Here is a 22,743-nt window from a genome sequence, read left to right as displayed (position 1 = left end):
GCAAGACCAGCAGGTGGTGGACCTCCCGTAGCCTTGGTTGCACCCTCTTGGATCATGCCTCGGCGTGGTTAAGCCCTTGCTCGACCGAACTCACCCCAACCCTACACTAAAGTCACCCGAAACCCTAGCCACACGCATGACCCCATCGGCTTTCATCAAGAGTTGAGTGTTCCCTAGACTCCCTTCACCATATTGTCTTAAACACAGCATGTTCATCCATAGACAACCAAAAATCGACAGCCCCCTTGCAACCTTTCAACAAAAACGTGAGTTGTACACCAAATATATGCAAGTTCATGTCAAAACTTTTGTAATATGATGCTATATACAAGACCAACGAAATTTGCATGAAAAAACTAAAAATGACAGCATACATCATGGTGTAAATGATGAGAAAAGGAGTACATAGTGTGCCTTGATGATAAGATACTCGAAAACTATTAGAACCTTGCGATGGGAGGGCACCGGAGGAGCGGAGGATGACCTAGATTGAACGAAAATGAAAGAGGAGTGTTGGCTTCTGTTTTTTGCACGTAAATGTGCTGCTGAAGGAGGTGTGGGTGGTTGGTTTGAGAGGAATTAGGTTTAGGGTTATTAGTGTGTTAATTAAGTAGTAAACAAAATGCTAATGGGCCCTAATTATATTTTAAAATGTTTTAAAAGGGCCTTGAGCCCACTAGCTTAAAAATAAGCCCATAAAGTCCAAACACACTCCCGAAAAAAATATATCGTTTAGGTGAATTTTTGAAAATGTTGCCCGAACACTCAAAAAGTCCCCCGATTCGATAAAATTTGTGTATCGGATAAAACTAAATTCCGGGGGGTAAAAATACCCAATAAAGCCTATTTTTGAAAAATAAACTTAAAAACACTCCATATTGATTAATAAAAATTAATCCCTGCATAAAATAATTTTTTTCATAAATCCCCAGTCTCCGTTTCTCGTTCGAGCGCGAAATGTATCTAAAAACCCCAATGCACGAACTTTTAAAATATATTGAAATAAATTCCTCTCATGCAATAATTATGCATTAAATGCATAAAAATAATTAAACATATATTTCAAATAAAACCCTAGATTGCTTGAATCTAGGTTATGTAAATTAAATTTCCTTGACCCTACAACTCTCCCCCCTCCCCCTTAAATAAAATTTTATCCTCGAAATTAAAACGTATTGAATAACTCCGTGTTGCGACTCCTAATCTTGGTCTCTGTCTCCCATGTGGTTTCTTCCTTAGAATGATTCAGCCACTTGACTTTGACCATAAGGATCACCTTGTTTTGTAGCCTCCTCTCACGTCTGTCTAAAATCTGAGTGGGTCTTTCCTCAAATGACAGGTGCGGTGTTAGCTGTAGTGGCTCATAGTTCAGCACATGCGAAGGATTCGACATGTACTTCTGCAGCATAGAGACGTCGAAAACATTATGAACTCCCGCCAGATTCGGAGGTAATGCAAATCTGTAAGCGAGTGTCCCAACTCTCTCTAGGATCTCGAAAGGCCCGATGAATCTAGAGATGAGCTTACCCTTCTTCCCAAACCTCATCACACCCTTCATCGATGCAAACATCACAAATACATGATCCCATAATGCAAACTCAATATCTCTGCGCCTCTGATCCGCAAAACTCTTCTGACGGCTCTGAGCGGTTCTCATCATGTCCTGAATCTTGAACACCAACTCTGTTGTCTGTCTGACAATATTCGGACCTAACTTTGCTCTCACTCCTACCTCATCCCAATACACTGGCGACCTACACTTCCTCCCGTACAGTGCCTCGTATGGAGCCATACCGATCGTTGCCTGATAACAGTGGTTGTATGATAAATCCACAAGAGGTAACTTTGGCTCCCGGCTGCCCTAGAAGTCGATAATGCAAGCTCCGAGTAGGTCCTCTAGAATCTGAATCACCCTCTCTGACTGACTGTCTGTCTGAGGATGGAAAGAAATACTGAATAGTTGCTTATTACCCAACGCCTTATGGAGACTCTTCCAGAACGGAGACGTGAACCTCGGATCCCTGTCTGACATAATGGACACTGGAATCCCATGCAGTCTGACTATCTCTCTGATATACAGCTCTCTGTACTGAGTCATGGTGAAATTCTTTCTGATCGGTAGGAAGTGAGCAGATTTAGTGAGCCGATCAACTATCACCCAGATGTCTTTGAATCTTCCAGTAGTCCTCGGAAGCCCCGTCACGAAATCCATGGTGATGTTCTCCCATTTACACTCGGGAATAAGGAGTGGTCTCATCTTCTCTGCAGGTCTATGATGCTCACCTTCTGACAAGTTAAACACTCGAAAAAGAATCGCAGATTATCTCGCTTCATGCCCGACCACCAATAGAGCGACTGAAGATCCTTATACATCTTCGTAATCCCTGGATGGATGGAGTACGTGGTTCTGTGGGCCTCGCTCAAGATAGTCACTCTCAGAGAATCACTATCAAGAACACATAGACGGTCCCTATATCTGACTATGTCGTCCACAACTGTATACAGTCTCTGGCCCTTAGCCTCATCCCTCTGTCTCCACTTCTGCAACTGCTTGTCAGAAGTCTGCCCTGTCAGAATTCTGTCTCTCAATGTCGGCTGTACTGTCAGAGTAACAAGATTTGGGGCATCGCCCTAGCATACACTGCAAGCTCAAACCTCTGAATCTCCTCCCGTAGCGGTCTCTGTACCGACAAATGAGCAATCACTGCATGCTTCCTGCTCAGAGTATCTGCAACCACATTAGCCTTACCTGGATGGTAGCTAATGTCACAGTCATAGTCCTTCACTAGCTCTAGCCATCTCGTCTGCCTCGTGTTCAACTCTTTCTGTGTGAAGAAGTACTTCATGCTCTTATGATCAAGAAAAATCTTGCACTTCTCCCCATACAAATAGTGACTTCAAATCTTCAGAGCAAAGACCACTGCTGCTTGCTCGAGGTCATGAGTCGGATAATTCTTCTCACAGACCTTCAGTTGTCTGGACACGTGGTCTATAACTATGTCCTTCTACATCAGAATTGCGCCCAAACCGAGCTTCGATGCATCTGTATATACTACGAACTCTCCATGCCCTTATGGCATGGCTAGAATTGGTGCAGTGGTCAAAGCCTGCTTCAATCTGTCAAAGCTCTCCTGGCACTCAGATCCCCATATAAACTTGGCATTCTTCTTCGTCAAGATGGTCATGGGCACCGCAATAGAAAAAAAGCCCAGAATGAATTTCATGTAGTACCCAGCCAACCCCAAGAAGCTACGGATCTCTATCAGGCTCTTAGGCACTGGCCAATCTCTGACTTCCTCGACCTTGCTAGGGTCGACCTCAATACCATCACGCGAAATAATGTCGCCCAAAAATGCCACTCTGTCAAGCTAGAACTTGCACTTACTGAACTTGGCATACAGCCGTCTGTCCTATAAAGTTTGCAGTACGATCCTCAGATGCTGACTGTGCTCCTCTCTGCTCTTCGAATAGATCAGAATAACATCAATGAAAACTTTGACAAACTGGTCCAATTAAGGCTGAAACACGCGATTCATGAGATCCATGAAGATCGCTGGCGCGTTCATCAAACCGAAGGGCATCACCATAAACTCATAGTGCCCATAAAGCATCAGGAATATTGTCTTGTGCACGTCAGCCTCTCTCACTTTCAGCTGATGGTAACCAGATCAAAGATCTATATTTGAGAACACTGATGCTTCTGCAGCTGATCAAACAAATTCTTGATCCTTGGCAATGGATACATGTTCTTAACTGTGACTCTGTTCAGCTCTCTGTAATCAATGCATAGTCTCATGCTGCTATCCTTCTTCTTGAAAAACAGCACTGGCGCGTCCCATGGTGAAAATCTAGGGCAAATGAATCCCTTATCTAGCAGTATCTGATCTTTCAGTTCTTTCATCTATGCAGGTGCTAGACGGTAGGGTGCCTTAGAGATCGACACTGTACCTGGCATGACCTCAATAGAAAAATCTACCTCTCTGTCTGGTGGAATGCCTGAAATCGTCAGGGAAAACACTGGAGAACTCCTTGACCACATCAACATCCTATATCCTCTGACTGACTGGCTCAGACACTGATACAATACTGGCTAGAAATTTCTGGCAGCCTCTCTTCATAAGCTTTCTCACACAAATGCAGGAAATGACGTGGGGCATCTGCTGATGTCTGGCTGCCTCGAATACAAATGGCTTACCGCTGGGCAGTCGGACAGACACTGACCTCTGTCGAAATTCTTTGACTGCTCCATTAGAAGAAAGCCAGTTCATACCCAGAATAATGTCGAACTCTGGCAACGGTAGCACTATCAAGTCTGCCTGCACTGTACGCTTCTGTGGTCGAAGCTCCAATTTCCTCACTATCAGGGAGGTAAACATCTAATCCCCGGATGGAATCAATGCTCTGAATCCTGAATCCATCGCCACTCGTATGATTCCTAGTCGCTTTATGAAAGATTCAGATATAAATTAACGTGTAGCCTCTGAATCCATCACCACTGCTATGATTCCTAGTCGCTTTATGAAAGATTCGGATATAAACGAATGTGTAGCCTCTGAAATAGATATCCTTCCTGCGACAAAACATACCATCAAATCTGATCGCGATGAAACTTAAGAAATTCCTTACCAGCAATTATCCCAAAATCCTCAAAATTCACTAATTTAACCCCATGCGTTCCTCGAAAATTTCGAAATTAGCCTCCAAAAATCTTGAAATTTTCATTTTAGCCCCTAAAGTTTCGAAAATATTATTTTGGCCCTTAAAATTCTCAATTCAGGCAAATTAATCCTTAATTCCAACTACGTAGAGCATGCACCCTAATTCTTCTATTTTTCAATCCCATAAATTAATTCTCATAATAATAAAATAATCCAGTGCAATTAAAGCGGTAAACACATAAAACTTAAGCATAAAAGTTATTTGTGATCAAAGTAGTATATGGCTCCTCCTCAGTCTCCTCGGCATGCATCACATATGCCCTTCCGATAGTGGGACCCTTGTTCTGAAGGCAATCTGCCGCCTTGTACCCCTCCTGTTTGCATACAAATCATCTGAAGGTGCCCCCACATGCATTTTCCATAGTGATATTTGTTGCACTGCTTGCATGTCGGTCCTCCATCCGGCCTGGAAGCACCTGGTGCCTGAGGTGGCCGCTGCTATCCTGGCCCTCTATACTGTCCTTGGGACTTCTGCTGCCCCTGTTGTCTCGGTGGCCCCGTATACTGCTTCTTTTGCCGCTGAGAACTGGACTGGGCCTAATGTTGCTTCCTCTGCATCTCGAAGTCTATGTCCCGAAGAGCCTGCTCCGCCTGAAAAGCGCAGGTGAATGACAGATAGAATAAAACTGAAATTAAGGGTCACAAGATATATGGATGTTCAGATATTTAAATCACTCCTACGTCACCCCTTTCTATCTAAAAATTAAGAATTACACTAAAAAACTTTGATCAATACAAGACTTGTACAGACCCCCTTCAATTTTGGACTTAACAATGCCAAACTAAAACTCTTAGTTTCAATACAATTTATGAGTTCACAACTGATCTGAAACTACTCAGCACAACTGATCTCTATAAGATCGAAAATTACAACAATAAGTGTTTGTTCTTTTAAGCTCGATGTATAGCCTTGAATGCTATGAATGTATATGCTAAGTGTGAGCTTTTGAAATCTTTTGAATGTAAACCGAAAGTTTGTGAGGAGATTTTAGCAGAATAACAACTTCGTAGTTTTGTTCGTTGTTTGTCTCAACTGCTCTTCTCGGCTATTTATAGGTTTTGCTTCCAACGGTAACAATGAATACGTTTGAATCTTTCTATCTGTTGTTTGCACGTCAATACCCTTCTGACAATCGTACACTGTAGTATTGCTGAAATACGGTGTTCCCACTACATGTTACAGTCTGCCTTTGTATAGTTGTCGGTTGATAATTACATTCCTTTACTGATAACGTGTCACACTATCTCATCAGTTTGACACAGCCGATAGAATTAGCAGATAGCTCTCAACTGATTTTAGTAAAACTGATCAGTTTCCAAGTGATCATCCAGTCCACTACATAGTTCAGTTAGCTTAGTTTAGTTGCCTTAGCTGCGCACTAATCTTCAGTTAGGCATCAATTCTATTTAGTCTTCTTGATCAATTAATTCAATATTTATACGCTTGGTTTGTCAAATTTTTCGAAATTAAGTTTCCAACTATTTCTCCCTTTTTGGTGTTTGACAAAACTTAGAAAATGTGAACTAATCAAGTTGAATATTTCTTTAGATAAAATAATCTTTTATTAATCAACTCTTACAATGTACAAATTCGTACAAAGAATGAATGAATAAAAGAATCTTCTGCTGACACCAAACTCTTCAACTGAATAAGAAAATTGAGAATTTCTTCTAACTGATCTGGATCTCTTTATTTCTTTTCTCTTTTATCAGCTGGTCCTTGATCAGTCAGTTGACTAGGTCTTTTCTTGGAATGCGTCTTCTGATCTTCTTCTTTTTTTCTTCCCCCTTTTTTTCAACCCTGCTGGATGGAGCACGAACTTCCGAAGTGACATTTGATAATGTGTGCACTATATGTTCTTGTAACAAATCCATTCTCTTTGTAACCACGTTCTTGAGGAAATGCATACAGTTTGTGAACACTTCTTGAGCTTGGAAATGAGCTTGAATAGTCACTCGGTCCTTCTTGAACTTGTCTATTTTGAAAAATAGTGAAGTAATGTCCTTCGTGACTTGTTGTAAACACTTGAGAGTGTTTTCCTTTATAGAATCAACCTTTAAGGTGTGCAGCAGCTATGTTGATTTGATGTCAGAGATGGAGGAGATCACATCATGAAGGTTGGACTAAATATCTTCGATCATAGATTCAGTGGCCATTGGTATATTAGGAGACAAAGCTGCAGAGGATTCAGGTTCCGGCTCCTTGTCTTATTGATGAAAGATTACCAAGGCTCTATCATTTGATTCAGTCGCAACAGTAACCATATCTGAAACATCATATGTTATTGCTTCATGTTGAGGTTTCGGAGGAGAACTGAGAATTTGAGCAGCAAGTGAGCTGGAAGGCTCGTCATTTTGTTTATCAGCTAACACAATAGTTGTATCTTCAGTTGGTGGATCAGCTGATACTGTAGTTGGCTCTTCAGTTTGAACTTCTTCAGTTGGTTCCTATTGCAACTGAGCCACTTAAGTTTCAGGTAGAACAGCTTGTTCAGTCGTGGCAGGCGACTGAACTGGTTCTTTTGTTACTTGCAAAATAGCCTCTGAGGCTAGTTGTTCAGTTACGCTCGGTTCTTCAGCTGCTTTTGTAGTTATAATATTCAGCTGGATATCAGTGGCGACTGATTGTATGACTTCGTCTATGTTTGCCAATGATAACTCAACATCATTGTAGACTGAATATCTACAGTAGAAGATTGAGGAACTGAAGGAGATAGTTGAGCATCCTTTGAGGAAGGAGCAGTTGCTGCCTCAGTTCTGAATCTGGCCCATTTAGTGTAAGTCTTGAGCTTTGATTCAGAAAACTCATTGCTCTTTCCATATCAGGTCGATATGAGTTCGATTGCGTTTGTCGGTCGGGGCTCTTCATTCAACTTGCCCTTTTTTCGGGTCAGTTAGAACATGAGAGATACTCAGTCCTGATGCAGTCGCATCCACTTTCTCCCTTATGACTACTCCTTTTGGTCTGGCAAATGGTAGAGCAGTTGGAGCAGTGATGGTGATCAGTGGAGCTTTGACTCCTGTCGGTTTTTACTTATCACCAGATTTGGTGATAATCTTCTTAGATAGATCAGCTGGAGATGGTGACTGACCTTTCAGTTGAAGACTCGACTTGAACTGCCCTCAAAGGTATGGCGTTGATTGGCTTTTCGGCTTCAGTCAGTGTCAATCTCTCAGCTGGGATTGTTTCCAAAACAACTGCTGGTGTGGTTTAGAGAGTTCTCGGCTTTTTTGTGATTTTACGAGATGGAGTTTTCTCTGAATCAGTCTCACTAACAATCAGTTTCCTTTTGATTGTCTTTTTATGAATTGTCTTCTTGATTTTCTTGACTGATTTGAGAGCTTCCTGCGTCCCAATCTCCTTCTTCACTTTAATGAACTGCTCTAGTGATATGTCCAGCTTTATTTTTGGAAGCTGAACAATCTTAGCATTGAAAATTTTGAATTTGGATGACTTCTCAGTAGAATCACCCACCAAACCGTTGGTCTTCAACAAATAGCTGAGTGGTACAGCAAATCCCTTGGACTGTTTGGATGATTGAAGCATGTTTTTGAGGATGGAAAAGATAATGGCTAACCATTTCAGTCTTCGTCCTACCATAATAGCAGTCATTACTTGGAACTTTTCCAAGGTGAGAGCAGCAAATATGCCTGCTTTGGCGAGTAGTCCCTTGGCCACAATTTCAGCCAGTAACTGAATTTCTGGCTTCAGTTCTTTCTTAGGATCAGACACCTTTATTTTCCGTCCATCTGCAGATAAAAGCGTCTGCATCTCCTCTACATTAGACTTCTTGACTTCAGATATATTGGCCAAGCCATCAGAAGGCAATAAAAAGAAATTGTTGAAGGAGTCTTGATCAATGATCAGCAGTTGACTGTTGATGGTTGTAGTGATTTCGCCATCAGAAGAGATAGAGTCATTGGAATACAGATCCTAAATCTCTTTAGGATAGATTTCTTGAGACGGAAATCCCAAAAATTTCTTCATTCATGTCGCTTGAAGTTTGAGAAAGACATCCTTGAAGGCTTCGTCCTTGACGGTCAGAATTGAATCAAAATCAATAGTCATTGCGTTGAGAATGTATGCAGCGACTTGATTTTCCATTGCTGATAGTTTGAATATCTGAGAAAAAAAGCTCTGTGTATTTGATTTTCTCTGAGAATTGTATTGCGCTTAAAGAAACTTAAATGAAGCGGGTTCAACTTCTTATGTTTGTGACTGTTCAAATTTTTGGACACGTGTCAGTCCAAGATAAAATCGTGTGTATGTGTGGTGAAAACGTGAACAGAAGTCTAATGAATCACATGGGGCCACGTTTCAAATTACTATTCATGAATGATATTAATTAAATGCATGATTTTAATAGTAACATCACTTAATATGAAATATTTATCGAATAATTAGTTAACTTATTGGATAAGATCAGTTAGGTCAATAACTGAGTGATCAGTTGAAAACTGAGTCAATTCAGTTGAAGACCAGCTGACTAGTGTCTTATCAGTTAACCATTTAAATTCGACATTCCCCCTTAATATATGCATATCAATAAAAGAGGGTAGAAGAAACTCAGTCTGAATCAGTTAAGTGCATTCTCTTAACTGATGTCTCTTCGTCTTCTTCTACTTTTCAATACGTGTATGTCTATAAATAAGAGCACTGTCATTAGGTAATAACAAACAACAATTAAGCACAGATGGATAGAGCAAGCAATTCCAACGTCCCTCCTTCTCCAGCAACGCTTCGTCGTTTGGAGAGATTGAACGAAGCTATTGAGAGCTTTGTCTTTGAAAAAGTCATGTCCACCTGGACCAAGATACATGACCTCCAGACCATTCAATGGGATAGATTGTTTCCTAATGATAAACAGTGGGCAATTGAGATCGATTATAAGAGGCCTCTCGACGTTATCCATACTTCAGTCTTCACATGCTGCTATTGAAGGAGCAGAGAGTGCTGGAGAAGATTGTCTTCTCTGAAGGCTACAGAAGATTTTTCTGTAATGAATTGTCTAATTGGACGTCCCAGTGGTGAGATGCTGTAGAAAGGGAAATAACTCGTGTAATCTGTGAAAGATATTATCAAGAAAATTGATGTTTTGATTCATTACTATTTCTTTTCTACATACTAACTGATATCAATTGCCTAAATAACAGTTGGCTAACTAGCAATTGACTAACTGACAAATAATTAACTGAATAATAATGAGAAATAACTGACATATCAGCATTAAAACACATATAATTAAGACAGATCAATTAAACCAAGAATTTTGCGAAAAAAAAAGAAAACTTAGTCTCGGGTAATGGTTTGGTGAAAATGTCAGCTGCTTGTTGATCAGTTGGTATGTATTCCAGTCCGATTTCCTTCTTTAGAGCATGATCTCTGATGAAATGATGTCTGACATCGATATTTTTGGTCCTTGAATGAAGAACTGGATTATATATAATCGTAATTGTGCTTGTATTATCAAAAAAGATTGGTGATTCTTTAGCAATTACTCCATAGTCTCTCAGTTGTTGCTGAACCCAGAGCAGTTCAGCACAGAGGCTTCCTGCAGCAAGATATTCTGCTTCAGTTGTGGAAGTTGCTATGGACGTTTGCTTCTTACTGAACCATGAAATCACTGTGTCTCCTAGAAACTGACATGATCCAATTGTGCTTTTACGATCAAGCTTACATCCTGCATAATCTGCATCTGAGTAGCCAACTAAGTTGAACGATGAGTCCTTAGCATACCATAAGCCCACATTTTGTGTGCCTTTAAGATATTTCAGTATACTTTTGGCAGCTAAAAAGTGCTATTGTTTAGGATTTGCCTGAAATCTGGCACACATATAAACAACAAATACAATATCATGACAACTAGCAGTTAGGTATAATAAAGAACCTATTAGACCTCTGTAGAGTGCCGTCTCAACAGCAGTATTTGCTTTCAGTATTCTCATGGTTCCGTCAGTAATGATATATCACATGTCATCATCTTGTGCAGCTAGATGAGCCCGCATCCTAAAAGTCATCGAACTCTTCTCTTGAGAACATTGGAATTTTGTTGAAAGAAGACATGGTAATGAGATTTTGTAGGTAGGAATATTCTAAAACAAAATTCATCTGCTCTGATGCCATAGGTTCGGTTGGTACGTGAAAGGGTGTTTAGAAGGGGGGAGGGTTGAATAAACACTCTAGAATTTTACCTCCTTTTCTAACAATGATTCAGTTTAGTGATAAATTGAACTCGAGAATCTTGTTATGTCAATGTCAATCAGTTAACTAATGAAAGTGCAGAAATAAGCTGAATGATAGATAGAATAAAACTGAAATTAAGGGACACAATATATATGCATGTTCGGATATTTCAATCATTCGTACGTCACCCTTTCGATCTAAAAGATAGGAAATACACTAGAAGACTTTGATCAATACAAGACTTGTACATACCCCGTTCAGTTTTGAACTTAACAATGCCAAACTGAAACTCTTAGTTTCAATACAGTTTATCAGTTCACAACTGATCTGAAACTAATCAGCACAACTTATCTCTATAAGATCGATTATTACAATAGTAAGTGTTTGTTCTAGGAGCATGTCTGGGAGGCATGATATCTTAATACAGTCCAAATTTTAAACGTAACCCATCAAGCAATTTAATCTAGTTTTTTTTAAAAAAAAAATAATAAGTCCTTAAAGCATAAAAGCAGCTAATCATGCGAACAAAATCATCGTAAAACGTATACCATGTTAACATGCAGGTGATAGCACTAAATCATTTAAAACATTTAAAACATAAAAGCTTACATACTTGAGGCTTGAAGACTGAGTTGCAGAAACTGGTGGTGGCACAACCCTATAAAAGACCCTTGCTCTGATACCAACTGTAACATCTACTAATTTAAAATGTTGTTATATATATATATATATATATATATATATATATATATATATATATATATATTCTTTAAAGCTCACATTTTGAAAATAAACACTCAAATATTTTGCATGCATGCAACCCTACTAAAATAAATACCATAAAAAAATAATCGTAAACATTTGACAACTAAAAGAAATACTCCAGTTTAAAATGATCGATCTCAATCGAAGCATGAACAATTAAAAATACAAGTAATCATCAGTATATCGAAACCAATGTATAAAATATCCATGTCCTCTCATCTCTCCTAAAATCGTGATGTGCTGAAAATTGTGGTCATCGGGTCGTACGCACATCCAGGCCTGTCTACTCAGAGTTCGGCACCTCCAGTCCCCTCAATAACATGCTCACCTGCATCATTCACACCTAGTGAGTCTAAATATTCAACATACATGTACCGTGATAACAAATATATATACATAACAAGCGACAGTGAAAAATATCATAATCAACATACATTTCATGTTTGTGGTAAAATCGTATGCATAATCGTGACCTATTAAAGCATTTAATAATCATAGCACATATCATCATAAAAACTTATATATGTTCAATTTCTTAATTTGATTTTCGTTCGTCACCTGTGACTTTCGTATTATCATGTCATTCGATGGATCCATCTACGTGTAACCGAGGGACCCGGCGGCGGAGGCATCAGCGACGGCATTACCCGTCCACTGAGCCCCAACATTTCGTTTCATCATGTCATCGTGTCATCGTTTTTGTCACAACAAATTCTCATCCTTCAAAAACATGTCATCATATTCACCAGTTAAATAAAACCATGCATATACATAATTTTTCTTTCAAACCAAGTATGCAACATATTTATCATATTTTCGTAAAAATCATAAACATAATGCATAAACAGTTGAAAACATGATAATATTGTGCTCAGGGGGTCAAACTCTTTAAAACGTCCCAAAAAAAATTTAAAATTATTTCTTAGACGTAAAATCGAGCCCGTTTCAAAACTTAATCGATTCGTTTTAAAACTTGGACCGGAGCCTCGGTTTAAACCCGAATCGAACCAAAACTTAACCTACTTTTTCCCAAGCCTTTACCACACCTTAACCACAATCTAACAGCCCTAAAACTCACAGAGCAACCCACTAAGCCACATGAACATCCCCTCGAAGTTGCTGGAAAAATAATTCTGCACTTGTACCCTCAAACCCTAGTCGCCTTAATTCGTAGTTTGCCGACCCTAGACCTAATGCTCGTTTACCAGCCTAAGACCAACCTCACCTAGACAACCCTAGGACCTCTCTGGACCTGCTGAAACCCACGTCCCCAGCCCCATGCTCACTGAGAAGCGCCCACACTTACTAGCCACCCAACCAAACACACCCGCGGCCAACCTCGTTTCCACCGACCCCAAGCGGTTCCAAGGGCAAGAACAGCAGCTGGTGGACCTCATTTTCCTCGGTTGGACACTCTTGGATCGAGCCTCGGTGTGGTTCAGCCCCTGATCGACCGAATTCACCCAAACCCTACACAAAAGTCACCTGAAACCCTAGCCACACGCATGACCCCATCAGCTTTCACCAAGAGTTGAGTGTTCCCTAGACTCCATTCATCATATCGCCTTAAACACAGCATGTTCGCCCCTACACAACCAAAAATCGGCAGCCCCCTTGCAACCTTTCAACAAAAACGTGAGTTGTACACCAAATATATGCAAGTTCATGTCAAAACCTTTGTAATATGATGCTATATACAAGACCAACAAAATTGGCATGCAAAAACCAAAAATTACAGTATACATCATGGTGCAAATGATGAGAAAAGGAGTACATAGCGTGCCTTGATGATAAAATACTCGAAAACTATAAGAACCGCGCGAAGGGAGGGCACCGGAGGAGCGGAGAATGACCTATCTCGAACGAAAATGAAATGGGAGTGCTTGCTGCTGGTTTTTGCACGTAAATGTGCTGCTAGAGGAGGGGTGGGCGGCTGGTTTGAGATGAATTAGGTTTAGGGTATTTAGTGTGTTAATTAAGTAGTAAACAAAATGATAATAGGCCCTAATTATATTTAAAATGTTTAAAAAGGGTCTTGAGCACACTAAGCTTAAAAATAAGCCCACAAAGTCCAAACACACTCCCAAAAAAAAAAATATTGTTTAGGTGAGTTTTTTAAAATGTTGCCCGAACCCTCAAAAAGTCCCTCGATTTGATAAAATTTGCGTAGCGGTAAAAATAAAATATTGCGGGTAAAAATACCCAATAAAGCCCATTTTTGAAAAATACACTTCAAAACACTCCATATTGATTAATAAAAATTAATCCCTTCATAAAATAATTTTTCTGATAGATCCTCGGTCTCTGTTCCTCGTTCGAGCGCGAAATGCATCTGGAAACCCCAATGCATGAACTTTTAAAATATCATGAAATAAATCCCTATCATGCAATAATTATGCTTTAAATACATAAAAATAATTAACATATATTTCAAATAAAACCCTAGATTGCATGCATTTAAGTTACGTAAATTAAATTTCCTGAACCTTACAATAATTTCAAAATTCAAAGCTTTCGGACTAGTCTATAAATTTATATGAATTTTTGAAGGAAAAACAAAATCAATTTCCTCAAAGTTTTTGGATGGTTAACCTTAATTTTGATGCTTCTGGATTTCAATCATGCATACTGTTTTTGAACTTAAGTATGGAAAGGAAAATGTTGAATATGATGCTAAGTATGCAAGGTTTATTCAATGGCTGGAAATAGTAGCGCAAGTCTCCTGTTTCAAGTCGGAAATACACATAGTAGACTAGCCTAAAAATATACGACCTTGATAGAATGAGTTTAGAATTTGATAAAACATTCTATACAAAAGTTATAGCATCTTACAAAATACACCTACTTTGAAAATTTAAAACTTTTTGGAATTAATTTCAAATTATTACGATTTTTCTTGTAATTTTAAAGTTTGTCCAAACAAAAAATTTAATCAAAATCTGAATTTAGACAAATAAATTATCGATGAATCTTACTAAGACATGAATTATCAAAAATTGACGAATATAAGAATATTGAAACAATTGGATTGTCAACGTAAATCACTGAGTACGATAGGAAGGTGAGATTTATTATCAATTTAATTTAAAATGATCTGTTTGGCATTTGGTCTGAAATTTATCATAATTCTCTCAAACATCAAAATTTTCAATAAATTGCAATATATTGAATAAATCGAACTATATATGATCACCTTGATTTATCTTTAACTTTTTTGACTTGATTATTGGTAAAATACATGAAATATGATAGAAACGAACGATTGAATGGAGCCGAGAAAACAGTCATTGTACCGGATTTCTAGTCCACTTGACAACGTGGCTTAGTCCCGAAAAGTAAATCCAATGAACAACGAGTTCAAATCCTAGTATATGGTTCATTTGAACAATGTGCCTTTTGAAATGTCTGCTTCTTAAAATACACACAACAAGAAAAACACAAAACGACAACATATAGGTGGTCAAAAACTGTTGTAATTGATGGTGTTGTTGAAAGTGCGTTCAACGACAACGGTTAAAAACCCTTATCGTAGATATCATATTGCGACGGATTTGAAAAATCGTCGCTTTTACCGTCGCCAAGAAAAACACAAAACGACAACAGATAGGTGGTTAAAAACTGTTGTAATTGATGGTGTTGTTGAAATTGCGTTCAACGACAATGGTTAAAAACCGTTATCGTAGATATCATATTGCGATGGATTTGAAAAATCATCGCTTATACCGTCGCTAATTTTAGCGACGGTTTTTTACAAAGTCGTCGCTAAATTTAGCGATGGTTTTTGACAAAGCCGTCACTAATTAATGACAGTTTAAGATATACCGTCGCTAAAATTAGCGATGGTTTTAGACTAAGACATCACTAACTAGCGACGGTTTTTGACTAAACCGTCGCTAAAGAGAAACACCTTCGCTAATTAGCGGCGGTTTAAACATAATCCTTCGCTAATTTTTTAAGTAAAATAAAAAAATTACTATTATAATTTAATAAATTTACCCAAAATACTTACAATCTGACTAAGCTAATATTATTCATGACCTTAACTAACACTTAAAAATTTACCAAGAAATTGACCGAAAAAACTTACCATAAATCGAAACTAAAATCGTCTAAGAGAGAAACATTTATCATAGATGTGAAGCGTTGTGGAGGGAAATGGACCGAAAACACGGATATTTATAGACAGTTTGCCACGATTTTTGATGAAACCATCTCAATTAGCGACAATTTTTTATTAAACCGTCATTTAAACAAAACCGTCGCAATTAACGACGGTTATTGTATAAACCATCGCTATTTAAAATATTGCGACGGTTTTTTAATAAACCGTCGCTATATTTAGCGACAGTTGTTTATAAAACCGTCGCTATTAGCGACAATTTTTGTTTAAACCGTCGCTATTTAAAATATCGTGACGGTTTATTGCGACAATTTTAATAAACCGTCGCTAAAATCGTCGCGCTATATTCAAAACTGTCGCTAAATATAGCCACAATTTTAACAAAATCGTTGTTGTTTGTCCAAAAAACGCTAATCCACAACGGTTTTCTAAAACTGTTGTCGTTTGTCCAAAAAAACACGCTAAAAGACAACGGTTTCTAAAACTGTTTTCTTTGACCCCCAAAAAAACGCTAGAAGACAAAACTGTTTTCTAAAACCGTTGTCTTTTAGTGTTTTTTTGGGGGTAGCTTAAAAAAATGCTTTTAACAACGGTTTTCAGTAAAACTGTTGTTAAAAAGTAAAAGACAATGGTTTTTCAAAAAAAACCGTTGTCTTTTAAGTGTTGTGTATTCAGTATTTTCTTGTAGTGAAAACTGAAATATTTTTTTTAAAGCTATGACCGAAAATACACACAATCATAAACATATAAATAAGTTAATCATGCATTTTAAAATTCATCCAATCACTGAATAAAAATAACTGCAGTTACACAAAATCTTAAAATGTGACTTCATCGAGGAGTAATTGTTTAAAAACCATCAAATATCTATAATTCTGACAATCACCAGAGCATAAAAATCATGAACATGTGAAACTACTGTTTATAACCCCTGACTCCTAATCATAATATGCAGAAGAAGTGCAAGGTCCTCGTGTTATCAAGTGTACCCCCAGTTTCTCCTACTTAGTCTTCAGCGCCTCCAGTCTCCATATCCTCGTGATCACCTCCATCAATCACACCTAGTGAGTCTAAAGACTCAACACACCTGAACCATAATAACAAGTACATATACATATCAAGAAACAGTGAAAAGTACTGTTATTAAAATAAGTTTCATGATCTTCAAAAGTATAAACATAAGCGTAAACATATTCATTTCAAATCATGTCATATCGTATCAACATATACGTATTCATTTTTTTCCTTATTGAATTCAGATCATTAGTTGTGACTTTCGTATCAGCTCTAAGTCGATGGATCCATCTACGCATAACCGCGGTACCCGGCGGCAGGGACATCGACGACAGTTATACCCATCCACTGAGCCTTAGCCTTACATGTTCGTGTTCGTGTTTGCATTAATCACAACCAACTCACCTCCTTCAAAACATATCATCATATTCATCACTTGTAAAATTCATGAATATACATATCTTTTCTTAAAACCAAGCATGCAACGTGTTTCTAACATTAACGTAAAAATCCATGTTCAACATCAACGTATTCAATTTAAATATGCATAAACAATTTTCAGAGCACTGATAGGAGTGCTAACATAACTCGGTTGCAAAAATGACCGATTCACGTTTATCGAACGCCTTAAATATTTGTAACTATTTCTTAGACGTAAATTCGAGCCCATACTTTAACTTTATACAATCCAATTAAAACATAGATCTCAATCCCGGTTTTAACCCGCTTAACCATAGTACAGAGACTCCTAACAAAACATCGTATGACCCAATTAAACCCTCGATAACCTCGAACACATTGATATATCAACACCCAAAACGAACCATGCTCATCAAAATCATCAACCCTCAAGTGCACGACTAGCGCCTAGGCGCTGGCTGAGTAGCGCTGCAGCGCTTGTAAGCACCTAGGCACCATGCATCAACGCTGCGGCGCTACATGAGCCGAAGCTCAAGCGCTGCAGCACCACGGTGCAATACTTGCGGGGAAAAAGCCTAAATTTTCACCTCGAAGCCAAACCTTCCTACGCTCACTCGGCCTGGACAAGGCACGACCCAACCTATCCTAGACCACATCCTAACCTTCCTGCACTGCCATAGCCATGACCTTCAATCCCATGCCCTCGAATACACGTGAACCACCCGTACGCCCCAAAACCGAGCCACAAACAAGAAATTTTGATCTACCTCGTACCAACCCAATCCACCTCTGAACCTAGCGCTTAACATCATCAACCATATGTGATTTGAGTCCTCTAACCCTTGATCCTGGCATCCCCTTGCAAGACATGTCAAAAACGATATATACATTAAAGCAAAAATCATATACATGAAGATAAACGTGTAAATCCCGAGCTGAATTATTTGATCGTGAAAGACGAGAAAGTAAAGGAATCAAGCGAGCCTTAGTATAACAACACTCAAAGAAATCGAACCAACGAAGCGAGGGACGAGCACCGGGGAGACGGGACAAGTTTCTACTGAAATTTTTTGCAAAAAGAGAACCAAAGCTACTGCTATGCTTTCTTGAGGTGGGCGGCCGAGAAAGGGGAGGTGGAGGTAGGGTTTTGGGAGTGAAAATTTTTCATAATTGTTAATTAGGATAATGGGCCTATGTCTAAAATATAAAAGTGTAGAGATCTAGGCCCAAAATCCCAATAAAAGCCCATTAGGCCCAATGACACGTACGTAAAATGTTTCATTTAGGTACATTTTTAAAAATATTATGCGAACCCTCAAAAGGTCCTCCGTTTTGTCAAAAATCGTCTACCAGTTTAAAATATGGCTCGATGCGTAAAAATGCCTTAAAAAAGGCCTATTTTAGAAAATTCAATATAAATTTACCATGTATTAAATAATTGAAGTTAGTTAATTAAATAAAACATTTTTCTTAACTGCCTATGGTCTCCGTTCCTCGCTCGCGCGTAAAGTAATGCTAAAAGCCCGTATAAATGAATCTAGTAACTCATGAAATAAAAACATATAATCATGTCCTAATCGTATTAATTCATTAAAAATAATAATTCAGACATTTTAATAAAACCCTAGCATGCAGTTAGATTACGTCGTTCGAATTTCTAGATCTTACAATTCATCCCCTCCTTAAATTGGATTTCGTCCTCGTAATTTAAAACTTACTGGAAAGCTCGGGGTATCGACTCCTCATCTCCAATTTGGTCTTCCAAGTAGCTTCCTCCTCGAAATGATTCAACGACTTGACTTTTACCATTCTGATCACCTTGTCCGGAGTCTCTTCTCATGTCTGTCCAAAATCTAGGTAGGTCTTTCCTCGAAAGACAGATTCGGCGTCAAGTGCAGAGGATCATAATTCAGCACATCTGAAGGATCCGACATGTACTTTCGCAGTATCGAGACATGAAACACGTTATGAACTCCCGCCAGATTTGGCAGTAATGCAAATATGTAAGCTAGTATCCCAACTCTCTCGAGAATCTCAAATGGTCCTATAAATCTAGGACCGAGTTTATCTTTCTTGCCAAATCTCATTACACCATTCATAGGTGTAACTTTCACAAAGATGTGGTCACCCACTGCAAACTTTAGATATCTGCGCTACTTATCTGCATAACTCTTCTGTCGGCTCTGAGCAATCTTTATCATATGCCGGATCTTGACTACTAGCTCTGCAGTCTGTCTGACGATATCTGCACCCTACTCTGCTTTTTCACCTAATTCATCCCAATAGAGAGGTGATCTACACTTTCTCCTGTAAAGTTCCTCCTATGGAGCCATACCAATAGATGCTTGATAACTGTTGTTATATGTGAACTCCACGAGGGGTAACTTCGGCTCCCAGCTACCCTGGAAGTCAATCATGCAAGCCTTGAGTAGATCCTCTAAGATCTGAATCACTCGCTCGGACTAACCGTCGGTCTAAGAATGGAAAGCCGTATTGAATAGCAACTTGATACCCAATGTCTGATGCAGGCTCTTCCAGAATGCGGATGTAAACCTTGGGTCCCTATCTGACACAATTGACACTGGAATCCCATGCAATCTGACTAACTCTCTGATGTGAAGTTTATGTGTACTGAGTCATGGTGAAAGTATTCTTGATCGGTAGAAAATGTGTTGGTTTAGTGAGCCGATCGACTATCACCCAAGTGGCATTATATTCTCCAACTGTCCTTCGCAGCTTGTCACAAAATCAATAGTGATGTTCTTCCATTTCCACTCAGGAATAGGGATTGGTCTCAGCTTTCCTGCAGGTCACTGATTCTCTGCATTAACCGGCTGATATGTCAAGCACTCAGACACAAAGCGCAAAATATCTCGCTTCATGCCCGGCCACCAATAAAAGGTTTGCAGATACTTGTGCATCTTCGTACTCCCTAGGTGAATAGAGTACGGGGTGATGTGGGATTTCTTCATAATGTCTTCACCCAGTGAATCACCACTAGGAACCCACAGTCCGTTGCAATATCGGACTACACTATCCTTGACAGAATACAATTTCAAACCCTTGGACTCATCCCTCAGTCTCAAATTTTGTAACTGCTCATCAGAAGACTGAGCTGCTCGAATCTTGTCCTTCAGCGTCGACTGTACTGTCAGGGTAGAAAGATTAGGAGCATCGCCCCTAGCATAAACTGCAAGCTCAAATCTCTGAATCTCTTCCTACAAGGGCCTCTGAGCTGACAACTGAGCAATCACTGCAGTCTTCCTACTCGGTGCGTTGGCTACCACATTAGCCTTACGCGGATGGTAGCTAATGTCGCAGTCATAGTCCATTACCAGCTCTAACCATCTCTGTTGTCTCATATTTAGCTCTTTCTGTGTGAAGAAGTACTTCAGACTCTTATGATCTGTGAAAATAGTGCACTTCTCCCCATACAGCTAGTGTCTCCAAATCTTCAGAGCGAATACTACTGCTGCTAGATCGAGGTCATGAGTCGGGTAATTCTTCTCGTAAACCTTCAGCTATCTGGACGTGTAGGCTATCACTATGTCATGCTGCATCAGAATTTCACCCAAGCCAAGCTTCAAAGCATCCTTGTATAGCACATACTCCCCTTGCCCTGATGGCATCGCTAGAACTGTCGTTGAAGTCAATGCTTGCTTCAGCTTCTCAAAACTCTCTTGACATTCTAGTCCCCAAATGAATTTGGCATTTTTCTTTGTCAAAGCTGTCATGGGTACCGCCATAGAAGAAATCCATGTATTAACTTCCTGTGTTCCTCATCTAGACACAAGAAATTACGGATCTCGGTCACACTCTTAGGCACTGGCCAATCTCTGAATACCTCAACCTTGTTGGGATCCATCTCGACTCCATCCCTAGAAATAATTCGGCCCAAGAATGCCACCCTGTCGTGGCATATAATTGCATGTCTTTCAATGTCTGCAGTGCGGCTATCAAATGTTGATTGTGCTCCTCTCTACTCTTCGAATAGATCAGTATATCATCAATAAAATCTATGACGAACTGATCCAAAAATTGCTGAAACATGCGATTCGTTATATCCATGAATATTGTTGGCGCGTTAGTCAAAATGAAGGGCATCACCATGAACTCGTAGTGCCTATAACCATGAAGATTACTGGCACGTTAGTCAAAACGAAGGGAATCACCATGAACTCGTAGTGCCTATAACGCGTCCTGAAAGTCGTCTTGGGCACATCAAACTCTCTCACCTTCAGCTGGTGATATCCTGATCGAAGGTCTATCTTTGAAAACACTGAAGCTCCCTGAAGCTGGTCAAATAAGTCTTTGATCCTAGGCAGATGATACTTGTTCTTGATTGTGACTCTGTTCAGAGCTCTATAATCGATGCAGAGTCACATGTTGTCGTTTTTCTTCTTCACAAACAGTACCGGTGCGCCCCATGGAGAAAAACTTGGGTGAATAAAACCCTTGTCCAACAAATTCTGAATCTGATCTTTCAATTCTTTCATCTCAGCAGGTGCTAGACGATAGGGTGTCTTAGAAATCGGACTGTCCTCAGTATCAGCTCAATAGAATAATCCACCTCTCGGTCTGGTAGAATACCAAAAACGTCCTCAGGAAAAGCGCTAGGAAAATCTCTGACAATATTGACATTCACTAGTCTCAGACTGACTGACTCAAATACTGAAACAATACTCGCCAAAAATGCTTGGCAGCCTCTCTTCAACAGTTTTTTTGCACAGATGCAAGAAATAATGTACAGCATCTTCTTGTTCCTTGCTGCCTCAAAAATAAAAGATTTTCCGTTGGGCGTTCGAACACATACTGACCTCTATCGGAAATATATCGAAGCTCTATTCGACGAAAGCCAGTCCATGCCAAAGATGATGTCCAATTCAGGCATAGGTAGAATGATCAGATCTGCATGAACAACATTCTTCTAGCAATCGAAGCTCCAAATTCTTCACTATCCTCGAAGTAAACATTTGATCCTCGGAAGGAATCGAAACTTTGAATCTCAAATCCATGGCCTCTGGTACTATTCCTAGTCGTTTGACAAAAGTCTCGAATATAAATGAATGTGTAGCTCCTGAATCAAGTGTGTATAGGTGGCTACACCTAAAATAAATATCCTTCCTGCGACAAAATTTACCATCAAATCCTTTCAAGCCTAATAAATTCGAGAAACTCTTTCGATAAACCAATAATTCTCGAAAACCCACAATTTAACTAACCAAAATTCTTAAATTAATCAATTCACCCTTAAATCCAACTAATTAGAGCATACAACCTATTTTATTCTAAGTTTTGGGTTCCAAAAGTAGTTGTACTAACCAACTTAACATTTCATGAAGTCAAGGAAATTTTTAAAAGAAATGCTAAACAAATAGGTTACCGGTGATCAAAGTCGAGTCGGGCTCTACTTCTGCCTCATCTACATGCATGACATAGTCCCTACCAGTAGTAGGCCCCTTGTTTCTTGGGCAGTCTGCAGCTTTTAAACCCTCTTCCTTGCAGATGAAGCACTTAAACAT

General features: G+C 39.2%; 1 protein-coding gene across 1 annotated transcript; it reads right to left on the bottom strand.

The window, feature by feature from the left end:
- Positions 1–20,031: 20,031 nt before the first annotated feature.
- Positions 20,032–22,743, bottom strand: LOC142507103 (uncharacterized). Its single transcript, XM_075619493.1, has 3 exons — positions 22,605–22,743; positions 20,767–20,948; positions 20,032–20,439 (listed from the first exon to the last, which is right to left on the bottom strand). Exons 1-3 carry the CDS (start codon positions 22,741–22,743, stop codon positions 20,032–20,034), a joined length of 729 nt encoding a protein of 242 aa, XP_075475608.1.

The sequence above is a fragment of the Primulina tabacum genome, chromosome 1 (assembly GCF_025594145.1).
Source record: "Primulina tabacum isolate GXHZ01 chromosome 1, ASM2559414v2, whole genome shotgun sequence".
Lineage (NCBI taxonomy): Eukaryota > Viridiplantae > Streptophyta > Magnoliopsida > Lamiales > Gesneriaceae > Primulina > Primulina tabacum.
This window is presented reverse-complemented; position numbering and strand designations above follow the sequence as displayed.